Source organism: Lactuca saligna, chromosome 5, assembly GCF_052625555.1.
Source record: "Lactuca saligna cultivar CGN05327 chromosome 5, ASM5262555v1, whole genome shotgun sequence".
NCBI lineage: Eukaryota > Viridiplantae > Streptophyta > Magnoliopsida > Asterales > Asteraceae > Lactuca > Lactuca saligna.
The window spans coordinates 264,782,050-264,798,827 of record NC_136421.1 but is presented as its reverse complement, the minus strand read 5'-3'; the positions used below and the strand labels follow the sequence as shown (position 1 = coordinate 264,798,827).

At 32.9% G+C, this 16,778-nt stretch overlaps 1 protein-coding gene across 1 annotated transcript; it reads right to left on the bottom strand.

Annotated features, from left to right (window-relative positions):
* Positions 1-522: 522 nt before the first annotated feature.
* On the bottom strand, positions 523-9,537 carry LOC145047684 (putative linoleate 9S-lipoxygenase 5). The gene is made up of 8 exons (XM_078996020.1): positions 9,077-9,537; positions 8,708-8,997; positions 2,622-3,198; positions 2,434-2,519; positions 2,232-2,339; positions 1,836-2,149; positions 1,487-1,750; positions 523-1,418 (listed from the first exon to the last, which is right to left on the bottom strand). Exons 1-8 carry the CDS (start codon positions 9,297-9,299, stop codon positions 650-652), a joined length of 2,631 nt encoding a protein of 876 aa, XP_078852146.1. The 5' UTR covers positions 9,300-9,537; the 3' UTR covers positions 523-649.
* Between the last annotated feature and the right edge of the window lie 7,241 nt (positions 9,538-16,778).

The following is a 16,778-nucleotide window of genomic DNA, read 5'->3' as shown; positions in this document are numbered from 1 at the left end:
CTTCAAGAAACAAAGGCTGATATGATAATTCGGATAGAACAAAAAATGATTGAAGCACAAACATCATTTAAAGAGACACAAGCAACGATCCAAACAAAAACCGATATGAAAATATTAAAAATGAAAGCGGACGACCTCGATGACGAAGACTTGGAGCTTTTTCTCGCAATGAAAGAGTCGGTTCAAGCCCGACGTAGACGTAGCTGGTAGTTTATTTTATTTATGCTTGGTATTTTTATGTTTTTTAATGTTTTGTGTTAATTTTTATTTTAAGTAATGTAATTTTTATTTTTAATGTTATTATTATTATTATTATTATTATTATTTTCAACATGTAGTTTTTATTTAATGTAATTTTGTATTTTAATTTAATGGAAACTAGTATTAAAAGAATGATTTTATTGTATTTTTAATTTTTTTTTTTTTAATTTTTTAAAAAAATGAGATAGAAATGGTATGTTATAATGATAGGTATCCATATTAGTAGAAGAGAGAATATGACGGTGATGTGATGGTCTAATATGAAACAAACCAGAAAGTGCACTTTCTTACTAAAAATTGGGCAAACTTTATTTGTTTTACATATTATGCCTTGAAACGCAAACAATAACAATCTACACCACAAAAACACAAACCAACTTAAATCTTTTCAGATCGATATGCTATTTGGAATTCCCTTCCCCGTAAGTCCACCCTTATGACTCTTATCCGACGTATTCGGATAAAGCAAAGTATACGCAACCTGCACAGGTCCATTTCTATTCTTCAACCTCTCATCACTGTTCCTTATCTTTATTCTCTCTTCAATCTCCTCCAGTTTCTTCCCAAACCTCTCAAACGCCTCTAATGCATCAGTATCCCAAGTCCAATGCGGAGACTCACTTTGACCAAGATAAATCTCATCAGTCGAATGCCTCGACAGAATCTCTATAAGCGAAACTCCAAGCAACGTTTGAAGCTGGCTCGTGATCGTTTCCAGGAAAGCTTTTTCCGGGTCTGATTCCAACTTTGCGTACTCCGGCGTTCCTTTCTTTGGCATGAACCGGCGGCTGACGGTGGGGCGGTTGGGGAGGTATCCAGCGTAAGGGTATTGACCGAAATTGACTGCCGCATGGAGAGCTGACGCCACCCATATGATGATTGTACAGGTGTCGATTAGCTCTTCACGTGTCTGCATCTTAGGCCACCACGGCTCGTCTTTCTTGTCACCGTGGCCTTTTGTTCTCAAATCCTCCCACCATGACTGGACTTCTGAATCTTCTCTAACGACGTCGTCTGAGGAGTAATATATACAGCAGTATTCTTCAACCCAGGTTTTGATCGCCGACCAAATCTCAAGTCCGTCCACCGCGAAAGGGTAGTCTTCTATCAGCAGTTTTAATCCGTTGGGTTCGTTTGGATCCTTCACAGCTACACCTCTACATATATAATTCACAAACAATTAAAGCTCGATTACTCGACATAGTAACATTGGCTAATTGTATACCTCTTAAGTAGATCAGCTGGCAGCGCCTGTTCTGGGAAGACCCAGTTCTTATAAATAACAGCAGACATTTCCATGGCGTATTTGGCCGGAAATACAGTCATTTCAAGTACACCCCCGGCGTTGATGAGTATTTGTCGAGCTAACGCGTTTATGTGCATTGTATCACGAAAATGTGGATGAAGAAGTTTGTATATAGGATGAACAACACTTAACTGTCGATTCGTAGCAATTATAAATGGTTCAATTACTGCATGGGTGTTCAACCTGCACAACTAACATGAATCAAAAAAACTAAACAAAAACGATCAAAGAACTGAAGTAGAATATGTTCACAGATCAAGTACAATACCAGTGGCTAATAAGTTGATGATATCCAGAGTCATTCACGGCGGCGTAAGCCTTAGCCAACTGCCATATGGTGGCTTCAACACCATCGTCGCATGGAGTAAAGATTTCACTAGTGCAACCAAGGCCATGGTTTTCTGAATTGGGATCATTCGGTAAACTTAACTCGATTGCAAGTGGTTTAAGTGTGTCGTCGTGTTGCAGCAAGAGGACTGTTCTGGTGGCATATATCTTCGAATTCGTGGTGTTGATTCTTGTCAGGTATGGCATCAATGCATCATGATGATCCAAGATGAACAACTTATTTTCTTCTAAAGCCTACACATGATATCCAAATACGTACATCAGAAAATTAATAAACACAAAACACAAAACTCATATGGGTTTAATTCGTATATACTTGTTCTACTGTTAGTCCGTTCATATTTGGTTCGAGATGTTCCTTTTTCATGGAGCTTGTTTGGTCACCATATTCTTTCGGATCAAGCTTACTAATTGGTGGGAACTCCTGGTGATGTAGAAAGTAGAAACATTAAAGGTTAAAATTTCAAATTCGTGGTTGATCGATATTCGATCCCAAGACTTCGATGTATTGAACTTACTTGAAGTCGCCGGATGACCACCGGATTTACACCGGCGAGCATTTCTCTTGCAAATTCTTCATCTTTTCTCCATGCAGACTTGTTGACTACAAAAGTCCACTTTTTTAATTATTTCCTTCTCAAAGATAAACACTGAAAAAGATTATAATTAAGTTTCGATTACCCTAGCTATAAGCAGATTTTCATACCTCTGATAACATCGGGCATTGGGAATGTAAGAGGCTTTTCTCCATCGTTACGTAAGAGTTCTTTCACCAACTCCAAATGAATCCGTTTTCTGATCTTGCTAACAGAGCGTTTGGGGAGCTTAAGCCCATCTGTGTAGAGATTCAGTATATCTTTAAAAGAATCAAACTCGTTCGGAGTTTTATCAAAGAATGCCTTGATCTCAGGACGAATCACTTGGCCTATAGATTTAGCTGAGTAGCCTAAGAAATCTGAGAACTTGACTTCATTAAATCGTTCATCTCGTGGAACATAAATGTTCAGACTTAGAAGAAACAATCTCTTTTCGGAATTTGGATCGGTTTTGGTTGGCTTTCGACCTGTTCTTCCTCTTCGTGGATATGGATACTCCTGGGATCCACCCAAAACGGGTCGGGTGTAATCCGGTCCTTTATCAGGGAAGCCCAAATCGTTATAGCAAGCGTAGTCATAAACCCTATCCCATTTCTTTAGCATTCCTGAACCAGTTCCTCTGAGGTTGATAAGTTCTTGTTGTCTATAGTGTCGTAGTGGTTCCGGTGTGGAACAAGGTAAATAAGCCTAAGAACATTCAAATGGAGAGTTTAATGAGACACTTGCATAGATGTAAAACTTGTCATAGACAATTCATTAAACTCTAATGACCTCTGAGATATAACAAATATGTAATAAGTTTACATTAGAAATGTAACCTATTTGAATTAAACTATTTACTATTGAAAAAGTTATGATTTTACTTTTATCTACATCTACATATTAGAATATTATAGTTCAGATTTTTTTTTTTTTTTTTTCTAATTACAGAAGATTCATCAAAAATACATAATAATATTTAATGTTATTATAACTGGATTTATTTTTTTTAAACTGGTGTGGAAAGAAGAATGTTGTATTTATTTAGTAAAGATTTATTAAAGTATAAATATTTAATAAGACAAAATTAGAAGAATATGATATTATAGTTACAGTAGTAATAAAAATAAAAGGTGGTATGTTTGTTGAAGTAAATAAAAATGTATAGCTATAATGGTTGTATTTAACATTATCTAAAGATTTAAATAAAATAAAATTAAAAAATTAAAAAAAAAAAAAAAAAAAAAAAAAAGGTATAATAATCGTTCATTGAATTGCACGTTGTTTTGTAGAAAACATTTTCAATTGGGCCATTTGTGACAAATACAGGATCATAAAGACAAGGAGATAATTTTTTTAAACGTGAATGGGACCATTTGTATCAAAAACATTTTGAATTGCACGTTGTTTTATATAAAACATTTTATAGATCAACATAAAATTTGTTATATTGGAATTTCAATCCTATTCTTGTATAAAGTCCCGAATACTCTTTAATATTGACAATTTATTTACAATGTATTTTTACATATTCTTAGTAAGACATTAATAAAATGTTGAAAAAAGAAAAAGAAAAAATTGACAACATACATCCACAAATTAGTCGATGAAGTTCCTTGATTTTTCTTTTTCACGTGATTAATATCTTGAACTGTTCTTGGATCGCCTTTTCATCTAAAGAAAATAGAAGACACCGACTTTTGATCCAAAGAAAAGATAGACTTATATCAGTGTATCTATAAAATGTTAAATTTGTTGTGCTCTTAAAACTATAGATTTTAAATAATATATATATATATATATATATATATATATATATATATATATATATATATATATATATATATATATATATATATATATATATATATATATATATATATATATATATATATTGTGTATGTGTATGTTTGTGTTTACTCATTAGAAATAATGTGTTTGGTACAGAACTTCTGGAAGTGTTTGAAAGCTTTCGACTTTTAGATTGTGACAAAATTCTCTAGTTTAAACAAAAACTTTGTTTGGTAGTACAGGCATTTAGTTTTTAGTTTAAACAAAACGCTCAAAATCTAAAAACTACTTTATGTAGCGTTTAACAAAACGCTACTGAGTTTTTGAAATCAATTTCCATAATTACTCTTAAAGCTATATTTTTATATTTATTTATTTTTAATCAATTATCATTTTATGTAATTTTATATATTTCAAAAGCTTCCGGCTAGTTTTGTCAAGCAATTATATAATAAATAAAAGTTATATAGCTTCCTACTACTAGCTAGCTGCTAATCGCTACCAGCTACCCGCTATTCGCTTCCAACTAACAGCTATTTTTGTCAAATACATTCAAAATATAATATATAATATTTAGTTTGAAACTTATTAAAAATGTAATGTCTTTGTTTTATTTTCAAAACAACCTAAAAGTGTCGGAGTTTTTTAGACAAAAAGATGTATTTTTTTATTGAACAAGTGTGCGTCACTTAATAGGTTATGGGAACAAAAAATAATAATAAAACAAAAGAAAAATATAAAGACTTGCATCAAAATTCAATGCAAGCACCTTATTTCTAATTATAAAATTAAATGATTTTAAATAAATATTCGTCATGTGATGCATGACGCATGATGCATGATGCACATTAAGTTGGAAGCCACATTCTTGTAACTAAGAAAATCTCTTATCCTATTGTTTTGGACCTATTTGTTCATAATAAAACATAAAATAATTAGAAAACTAAATTCATGATAACATAAAATAGTTGTTTGATACTTCGATTTATTCAAATCTTACTTTTTGAATATAAGAATAAGAGCAAACTGGAGAAATGAATCTTATTGGATAGGAAAGTATAATGTTAAGATGTATGAATTGTATATTTTAATTCTACACATTACATTCTGACCTATTTACTTTCTAAGTATATAAGAATTGTCGTACGTAACAACCTATCGTTGGAATAACTTAATTTTCCTATATATAAAATAAAAAAAAAAGGACAAGTTTAAACAGTAAATTTATGTTCGCTTCATATATAAAACTAAATAAAATTTGATTTTCTCATGTTGGGAAATTATATAATTAAGTTAATTTCGGTTGATTGAATCAATTTTGGATAACAGCGACGCATTACTAAAATTAACTCAATTGTATATTGTTTCCTAAATACCTTAAGTAAACGGAAAAACAATTTTCATTTTCCGTTTTTTGTTTTCCTTTTCGATTTTCGTTTTCATTTTTCATTGAAAATTTTAGAAAACGCGTTTAGTTAAACTTATTTATTTTTCATTTTTAGTTTTACAAAATTAGAAAACGTGTTTAGATGTGTATTTTTCTAACGGTTTTCATTTTTATAAAACAGTAGCGGTGGTAGGGTGGGGTGGGGGCGGGGACGGTTGCGGGTCGGCGGCGGTGGTGGTGATGACAGGCGATGGTGGTGGCGGCGACAATTGTGTCAGTGGTGGTGATTGTGGCGGCAACGGTGGTGGTGGTGCTAGTGACGGGTTAGTGGTGGTGGTGGTGGTGATGGTAGGTCGGTGATTGTTGTGGCTGTGTTGGGTGGGTGGGGGTGCGAATGTGTGTTTGTGTGTGTGTATGTGTGTGTTTGTGGGGGTAGGTGTAGGTTTGTGTGTGTAAGTGTGTGTGTCTGTAAGGGTGGAGGTGGGATAGGTGTGGGTTTGTGTGGGGGGGTGGGTGTGTATGTATGTGTGTGTGCGAGTGTGTGTGTATGGGTGGGTATGTATGTATGTGTGTGTGTGTGTGGTGGGGTGCGTATGTATGTGTGTGTGTGTGGTGGGGTGGGTATGTATGTGTGTGTGTTTGTGGGTGTGTATGTTTGTGTGTGTTTGTGGGTGGGGGTGTGTGTGTGGGGGGGGGGGGGGGGGGTGGGTATATATATGTGTGTGTGTGTGTGTTTGTGGGTGGGTGAGTGTGTGGATGAGTATGTATGTGTGTGGTTTGTGTCTATGTGTGTGCGGGTGGGTGGGTGCGTGTGTGGGTGGGTATGTATGTGTGTGTGTGTTTGTGGGCGGGTGTGTGTGGGGGTGGGTATGTATGTATGTGTGTGGGGGTTGGTGTGTGCGTGTGTGAGTAGGTATGTATGTGTGTGTGGGGGGTGGGTATGTGTGTGGGGGGGATGTTAAGGTGGGGGTAGGTAGAGGTGGATGGGTTAGAGTGGGTGTGTGTTCATAGAAAAATTTTGGAATTATAAAAATGTGGAAAACAATAATTATCACTTTTCCAAAATTTTCCAACTTCTTTGTAATTTTAGAAAACAGAAAATTTTCATTTTCCGTGAAAAATTTAGAAAAATAGACGAACTAAATGCGTTTTCAAAATTCTCATTTTTCTTGGAAAAATTTTCCGAAAAACAGTTCATTTTTCCGCAACTAAATGCACCCTTAGTTTCCTAATAAACTTGATTGCCAAAATTAACCCAATCCAAATAAAGAAAAAACATATAGTTTTTCAAACATTTCAAGGGCCATGGATATATACTTAATATTAAGATTATCTTTGGTGTACTAAGTGCTAGTTGAAAAGCTAACTACCAAATAAAAAGATAGCTGATAAAAAATAACTTTGATAAAAATAACTGAAAGTGTAAAATAACATGTAAAAAATATGTTTTTATAATTAATTAAATGATATATTTGGAGATTAAAAAAAAACTATTATATCCTAAGTTTTATAAGAGGTTGAGTCTAACTCAATTAGATTCTAAACATTTGGTAACACAGTTAGTTTACTTTAATTCGGACATATAGTAGCATCTCATATATCTTTTACCGGATATTACTCCATCAGAGTTTGATTTAAGCAGACTCTACAAAATCAACAATTATAAACAACTAATTTGATCATAAAATTTTGATTACTAAGATTAACTTGATATCATAAGTCATACAAATCAAAATTAAACTATTTATTAAAATATTCAACATCTTATAAACAAAAGTTAAATGTTAAAAACATATTAACTCTGTACTATATTTATAGTTTGTTTTTTAATTTTAAAGTTTTTATCTTTCAGTTTTAACATTAAATATTTTTGTCTTTAACATATAATATTTGATGCAAAAGATATGATTGAATTGTGTTTTAAATAAAGTATTATTTTTATAAGTTTTATGAAATAATATATAATAAAAAAAATATTTAGAGTTAAAAATTGAAAATAAAAATTTCAAAAATAAAAAATAAAAAATAAATATGAGACAGATAAAATATTATATTACGTTACTAATATTTCAAATTAGAATCAGAACATTTTATAATATGAAATAATAGAAAGAGACAAAGAAAAAGCCAAATACTCCTATTTTAATATACATATATAGAGTACAAAATACATTAATTTTTATATATAAATAAAGTTTGAATTTGGGAATATCAACCTGGGTGTGCTTAATGAAAATCTGACATGACAAGAAAGCATCAAATACTTTATGTGATCTCACTTTATTTATAGGAAAAAAAGTTAGGTGGCCCCATTGACCCACTAAAACATCAACAACAAATCACAAATTTACAAGTAAATTATATTAATAGTCCTTATGATTTTTGATTTTGAGTTATTTGTATGTTTGTTCTTTGATTTTTGTTTTAATTTAAAAGATCTTTACTATTTTTTTTATTATACGTTTGCTTTTTTTTTTTTTTTTACTGTATTTGGTTACTGTCTTACTTAAAAACACTATTATTTAAATAGAAAAAAATAGTAAGATATATAAGTTAAGATGATGGGAGTGTGGTTTGTGTGTTTATTTAAATAAATTAAAAAATCAAAGTTAAAATAGTATTTTTTTAGGTAATAGAGACAAAGTACGTAACTAAAACAAACAGTAGTGATCTTTCAAGTTAATAAAATAAGTTAGACACCAAATACGTAAATTATCGTAAACATAAGAACCATTCGTGTATCCAAATATATATTCTCCTTTCTTTATAAAAATACAAGAAACCCTCACTTAATTATTGACCTTCAAAACGTGAATAACGACAGTCATCATTGACTACAAAACTTTTAATAGTCCAATCCTTATTTTAATTTATATAATATAGTTGTTTTTTATACTATTTAATAAACAAATAATATAAAATACATATGGTTGTATAAATTAATATGCATTTAATTTATTAATTTCGTGACAGTTACATTTATAGTCGTTTCTTTGTTCATTCTAACAAAAGAATGCAGTAAAAAAAAAAGGTATTTACCTTGTTAGCAAAGAAGACACGGTTGTACTTATAACGATGCGCAGGGTACACCCACGAGTTGCAGACGAAGTGGACTGTTCCATGATCAGGAACATGTTCTAAGGTCAGAGTTTTGAGGTAAAACTGACTATGGTGCTGGTTCTTTATCACGAAAGCACCAGGAACTCCCATGGATTCATTCCATTCAAATGTCACCGAGAAAGAAGCTTCTCCGGCGGACATCGGCGTCTTTTTTTTGATCCAATCTTCAAGAACCGCCGCTTTTCCGATCTCCCCATTCGATCCATTCCCTAAACAATATCAACATTAAGAATATGAACATAGTTTATGTACGATTGTCGGAAAACATAGTGAAGGAGATGAACTGACATGATTCCTCAAAGTGATCCTTGCTGATAAGTTTGATCGAGATACGTTTGCCGAAGAGTTCATAAACCCTATCAAGAAACGATGCACCATAATCATTGAGATCGAGAATGTTTTTCTTCATTAACACAACTGTTCCTTTGATCTTCTTCTTCATCTGCTCCGTTTCGTAGGAACTGCTTTTGGTGGAGCTGTTTCCACATAACATCAAGTTCCTAACCCCCATAACTTGTTCTCTCCGGCGGATATCGGGAAGAGAGACCGAATGTTATCGGGCCAAAGTGTTGATGGTTGCGCACTTGTATCGGAATATTTATTAACAGCTGTGGTAGTGTGTAGGTGGTGGGAATGTTTCCTATTCCAGATTCTTGACTTGCGAAGACTTTTTGTTTACACACTATTTTCTCTTTTCTGTAACAACCAGGAATCAAGATGTGTGTGTGTGTGTGAAAGGATAATGAAATAGTAGTTATTTAATGTAATTTATAGGAGGGTACCAACCCACGTCTTAAGTAATGTTTTCTTTGGGTCTTTGTCTCTTTTTCTTTTTCCTTTTCCTTTGCTCTTTAATTCCATTGACAAAAATTGTTTGTCATTGATACGAAGGTAATTTTTAGGTTTAAACAATAAACATAGAACTTTATTTATTGATTGTTAATTTCTTACCACTAGGCAAGAATTAATTGTTTAGACTTTGGTGCTAATTAAGGGCATTTGAAATCTATAAATGTTAAGTTGAGTTCAATTAGAATTGTATTTGACTATTGAGAGTTTGTTGTTATTAAGGAAACTATATTGCAATAAATGATGTTAATAGCAAAATAATTCGAATTTGACAACCAACTATATCAAATAATGTTTAAAAATGTATAGTAATATCGTATAAAATGTGACCAAATCCATTGATATTTAGATATAATTATATTAGGTTATAACCCGTGAAAAACCATATATTAAAAGGAAAAATATTATTGATAATTAAAAATAATAATGGAAAAATCACAAAATTATAAAATTTTATCCTTATTTTTTCATAAACATATCTGTTTAACTTGAATAATTTTTTAATTTTTTAAATTGAAGATGATACCCACGATACGTTCGTAGCAAAACAAAAAGCTAAACAAACTTAAACAATGAAACAATTAACATATAGATTATAAAATATAAATAAAGCATTATAAAACAACTTGTTAGGTCTTATAGTTCATTATACATAAAATATACATTACAATTACAAATATATTCAACAAACATTATTTATTATAGATATATTTTGATATCCAAGAAACATTCAACATATTTTGATATTAGTGATCATATATTAAACATAACCAATATAATAAACAATAAAATTTTAAAAATTAATAAAGAATGATGAAACGATGTGTATTACATGTGTCATAACTCTAGAACAAATCAAATAAAGGATGTCATTGGTAGAAAAGAAAGAGAAATGAGCGATAGAAGTTCGTGCAAACTATCGATCATGAATACATTCAGAACAATATGCGAGTGTTAACCTATCACAGTTACATACTTAGGCTCCGTTTGATAGTGAGCTGACCGGGTCCGGTCAGCAATTTTGGTTGACTCGACTCGGGTCCGCTCGTTTGCTAAAGCCCGAAATATTTGACTCGGTCAGCAATCACTTGATGGGTTTTTGTCATAAGACATCCTATGTGCTCATATAAACCCTAATGCTTGGATCTAGGTTTCTCTATTATACATGCAAGTTATCCAAGACTATAAACCCTAATTCTAGCATTCAAATAATCATATTAACATGAGAATAGGTTTATAATGTTACCTTGATTGTTATGTAGCAATAACAATCACAAATCTCCTTGAATTGACTTTGGAAGGCTTAGAGTCACAAGTGTCACTCCTCTAATGGTTCACAAACACCATAAGCAAGAGGATGAAGAGGAGAGAGGATGGAGGCTGCCAAAAACGTGTGTAAACCCTTACAAGAACATTAGCCACGTTTTTGAACCTTAAGGGGTCTTTATATAGTTGGGCTATTAGGGTTATCTAACAAGGAAATCCTAATTTGGATGTTTAAGCCCTAAGCAACCCATAGACTCCTTTTATCAAGCCCATGGACGATTTCCTTATGGGTTTCCCATTAGAATTCGTCCATCCCTTAATACAAGGCAATCCATGGCCCAAATTTCAATTATCCTATAATTGCAATTCCAGTCCCTTAAGTTTAATTAATCTCTTTTAGTTACAAAACTAATTACCAATTAATTATTGACTAATATTAATTAAACAATATGATTTCTCCTTTAATATATTATTCCCATAATATATTAATAAATCATATTTAATCCTTACTTTCCATAATTCATCCTATCAAGTTGCTTTGGTGAAGGCAACCCAAAAGGACCATGCACCATCGGGTCAAGTACATACCAAAATAGTTATGGACTTATACACTAATCCAACAATCTCCCAGTTAGATAAGTCTAACAACTATTATGCGTATGACTTCAGATCCCGATCTGCAATCGTAGCTTTCCAAAGCCGCTGTCAACTCTGATCCTATCAGATACGCGTGTCCTTAGATAAGGGATCATATATTCCTCCATTCTTGATATCGTCTGAGATATGATTTCTAATCATTCTCTTTGTAATACTTCTCGATTTCTGATTTATGACGACAGACTAACTGAACAAATCAAATTAGCCCTAGCCCGGCCGAGCATTTACGTATGTCATCACTAAACCATCGAGGGGCCCAAAGATATCGCTTTTATTCTTTGAATAAAAGGAACGGATAAACTTTGATACAATGCTTGCTTGCACTCACTAACCAAATCACACACAACAATATGTTTTATAACACCAAGTTACTAGTGCGTTTACATATTATCAATGTGCAACCGATTAGCAAGATACAACTCACACATCTCGGTTTCAAGAATATAAGATGTTATCGTCTCACTAATCACTCGAGATAGTGATCCAAGTGAGCGTGGGTTTAATCCAATGCTCAAATCATATTCATAAGCACTGATGAACGTTGCAGCAAACATTTGTTTATGTCTAATACTTTTCTAGACAATCCACACACCACTTCATGACAGTCTTCATTCATATCTACTTCCAACATATGAACGACTGTGACCCGTTTGAATAATTCGATTATTCTTAATAAACTCAATTATTCTGGAAGTCAAAACATGCAAGGTGAAACACAAGAATAATACTAATCCCATATGGCCTCAAACCTTTGAGTATAAACAAAACACGTTTTATGTATCACCATATCGATTACTCATTATTTGTCGTTTCGGGTAATCAACTTCTTACTTGAATTCCAACACTTGTCCCATGCTCCTAACATGCACACAATGTTTACCTATGGTTCTTACTTTTGTGAAATAGACAAATTGAACACATTTCCAATCATTCTCATTTTACAACTCCAAATCCATTTTCTCAAGTGTAAGAATATCAAATTCTTGCTACTTATAGAATATGCTAGATTCTAACATTTTATGCAATGATTCTTTCGTAATGTCACTGCACCAAAGTCACAAAGACTATTGCTAATGATATTACAAAGTCCTCTATCGGAGATTGTTACAAGACAATTCCTTAGATACGATGTCTCTCACTCAAAGTACATTCATTTGAACATCCTTTTGCATAAAGGTTTCTAATCTAGTCATAGATTTTCAATATTTACTTCCCAATATGGACACGCTTCCATACTTTCCATATGAAAACTAATTTCTTAATAGAATCTTTTCTATTCATCATAATGTCAATATGGTCCATTAATACCATGCTTCCAACTACTCATAAGCAACCAATCCTCGTCCAACTTTGGATTGTCCTTTGATAGTTGTTTAATTATTTTAGTCAAAACCGATTCTAGTCCCTTTTCCCTCTAAATGCGCAAGACATTTGGAAAATTTTAGAATGATCAAACATTAAAGCATTTGCAATTGATCCTATACCCGAAGCGTATGAGACATGACGCACAATGTTTTATTTTCTATGTTCTCAAAATTCGAATTGTGAAGAGGAATGCCGTAATCATAATCGAAATTTTAAGAACACACTATGTACCTTTGACTAAATTTATTAACATTCCACAACCTAATCCTTTAGATTTGAAATGAAGCATAATATTCTCTCCCTTAATTATAGCAGAACAACTATACAACCCTTACGACTTTGCAAGGTATAACTCTTGTTTTTCTATAATTAATATTGCCAACTTGCAAAACTTTCCATAATAATCATACAATCATAACTTTTATGCTCCCACTATCATGATGATTATTATAAAACATAACACTTATGCTCCCACTAGCTTCGACATGTATTCATAAACATCTTAACTTTCAGAAAAACAATACTTATTGAATTTCTTAAGTTCATGTTTCTAATACTTAGTGCTTTGATAATCTTTTATCAAGGCTTCTTGAACTTATACACTTTTGCCTTAGATAGTTCATATGTGTGTCTTAACAATTAAGACTAATTGCCAAACCTCACAATTCAAATTATGGAAAGGGATGTCGTAACCATGATCGAATTCGAGAATGAAATTTTACAATCACTATCTTTTAAAATCTTTCTTAGTGAAAGCATTTTCTCACAATCATTTTCATGAAGGAGGAAATCTTATGACACTTCGATTTAAACGGTGTATGTGTTCCTATCCATGTGAATTTGTTAAAATCAAAGTTTACGACAAATTCAAACTCATATGGATCGAACTTTCTTAATCTTGATTTCTTGCCTTATGGTAGCACAGCTGCCCACCACGTCTTCCAAGTAGTTAAGCAGCTCACCTTTTCCTATCAATGTACTTTCCATTGATCAAGGTCCTTGCCTTTTATGCATTCAAATGAGAACTCATAGGACTCATATGCATAATTAACTCGATTGGATTGGCACAGAAACAAAATAATGTCTTCACGATAGGTTGTAAACCTCAACTCGTGTGCTAGTTATGATCGATAAGGTTTATTTGATTTGTTCTTGAAACTTTTCAAGACTATTAAGACTCCCATTGACTCCTTGACATATACGATTCTCTTATCAAAACATTTATTGACAAACAAATATTCAAGAGTTAGTGTAGCTTTTATCAAAACACTTCATAATTTTGGTCTTAGTTGGTCTTTGTCTTATCCAAGACCTCACAACTTTCCACAATTGATGAATGTTATAAACCTTCTTAATACTATTCACTCAATGTTACAATCTTGACTTTAAAACTTGTTTTGGAACGAAGCATGATTGACTTCTTGATTTGACCATTTCTTTAATCTTTGATTCCTCTTCTTGGACATACAATTGTACCAAGACTCACTTAGAGGATCAATTGAGATATGGTTCTTAATCATTAAGACCTATCATAAAGCATAAAAGCTACTCTCCCTTCTTCTTATAATGGAGAAACTCTTATCTTTCTGCCTACTTGATTCTTCTTATTCGTTTTGCTATTGATCTAAACCCTTTAATCAATTCAAAATTACACTTAATCTTATAAGCATAATCATATTTACTAAACCTTTAGTAAATCATGACGAATGTCTTTGTTACTCTTATGGTGGACTTTGATCAACACACAACTTTGTGCACTCGATCTCCTAGTCCTTCACTTGACACTTTGTCAATGAATTAGTCTAATTTCCAAAATATGAAATTTCTCATTCATCGTGCAACCAAGTTGCATGATTCCAAGTTTCGGTCCAATTGAAACTTGGGCGATGAGAAACTCTCCCTATTTGGTAAATTCTTGACATTTCCATAAATAACATAACTAAGAATCATATCCATTCGTTGTAGAAATATGCAAACATCAATTTTCATAACGATTTCATTGCAAGGAAGTAAACAAATAAATAAGTCAAACCAAAATTTATTTTATTTATTAAAAGCAGCGGAAAAACATTTGTCCTTACAATGCAAAATCTATTGAAAACTATGTAAAAGAAAATTTCTAACAACTCTATCATAACTATCTAAGCTCAAAATCCAATCTTCAAGTCCATGAGATCGAGATCCATCTCTTGTGATTAGATTCATCTTGCTCTCTTATCAAGCTTCCTTTCTTTTCACCGATCCTTCAAAACATTCAAATGCAATCTTATCACATCATGTATTAAGAATCAATGAATAGGAACTTAATGGATTTAGATAGTGGATTCTTACCTAAAGCGTAGTCATACTTTTGACTCTCCCATCTCTTAGATCTCTTAGGTAAATAGGGAAACTTCGTCTCCAATGCCCCTTCTCTTGGCAATAAAAGCAAACTGACTCTTTTGGAACAACACATGGAACTACCTTAGACATCGCCTTTCTCTTATGATCAAACTTTTCGATCATTACATGTCTTTCATTGCCATTGTCTATATCCATAGAGGTCTTGAAGGCAGATTCACCAATCAACTTTGCTTTTTCTATTGCGCCAAACCATTGCTGATTCAGCAGCAATAAGCATGTAGGTGAGATCTATAAGTGTCACGTCGTGGTTCATCATATAGTACTCTCTTACGAAATCACTATACGAGTTAGGAAGTGACTGAAGAACCCAATCAACAGCCATCGCTTTACCAACAACGTATCTCATCATTCTTAATCTATCAATATGTGACTTCATCCCTAAGACGTGTGCACACACCGACTTGCCTTCTTTATGTTTACTTGCCAAAAGGGCTTGAGCGATATTGAACCTTTCAATTTTTCAATCTTGTGGGTTAGGGAGAATAATTGGAGGAGGAGGAGGAAGTGAAGCATGATTTCTTGTTCCTCGATCGAATCGTGGAATATCATCTTCATGTGGAATGCTTGTTCCACGGGATTTGAGAAGACCATAGTTGTCGAACTTTGACATCGGGGGAAAAAACGAATTCAAGTTATTTGATTGATTGAGTCCTTAGTAAATCACCCAAATGAAATACTAAGGCTAGGATCCAACACAATATTCTACAACTCGGGAGAGGGATGCCGTAACCCTAATTGCAGAATATTTGAAGGTAAGTGAATGACGATTCACTAATTTCCACCATGAAAAACGAAAAATATTTTTAAGTTTTAAATCTATGAAAACTCCTAGATCCTTTGAGATTCATTGAATATTTCAATGGCATGTTTAAATCTCGATATGCCCCTCTTGTTTGTGACTGGGATGCCGAGGATCACAAAGTGGGTGTGAATAACCATGCAAACTACATGGTTCCCTCACATGTTACAATCACCTATTCGATGTGCCGGTAAACCACACACGCTCCACCGAACTATGACAAACATTGAGTCACCCTTTGCTACCTTTGCTTAGAATCATTTAGTGTGCCGGTAAACCACACACGCTCCACTAACGTCTTTGCAAGGGCACAAAATGTAATTTCATGGAATTGCATCAATTCACTTTTGCCTAAGTAACTAAGATTGGGAATTAGAAAAACATTTAGTTACTTTGTATTTCATTATACTTATAATGGAAGGTTTCGTCCTATCCTACCCGTTCGGCTAACGACCCTCCACTAGTCAAGAGTGCGGTGGGTAAGAGTGGATACCCATTCAATCGCCATTTTATAGGCAATTTCCTTAAACACCCCTTATAGACCAACTTCGTGAATGAGGCCTACTAACGGTAAGACTGACTTTTACTCATACATATATATAATGTTAGACTTTTAATATTATATATAGTATAGGGTGCATTTTATACTTT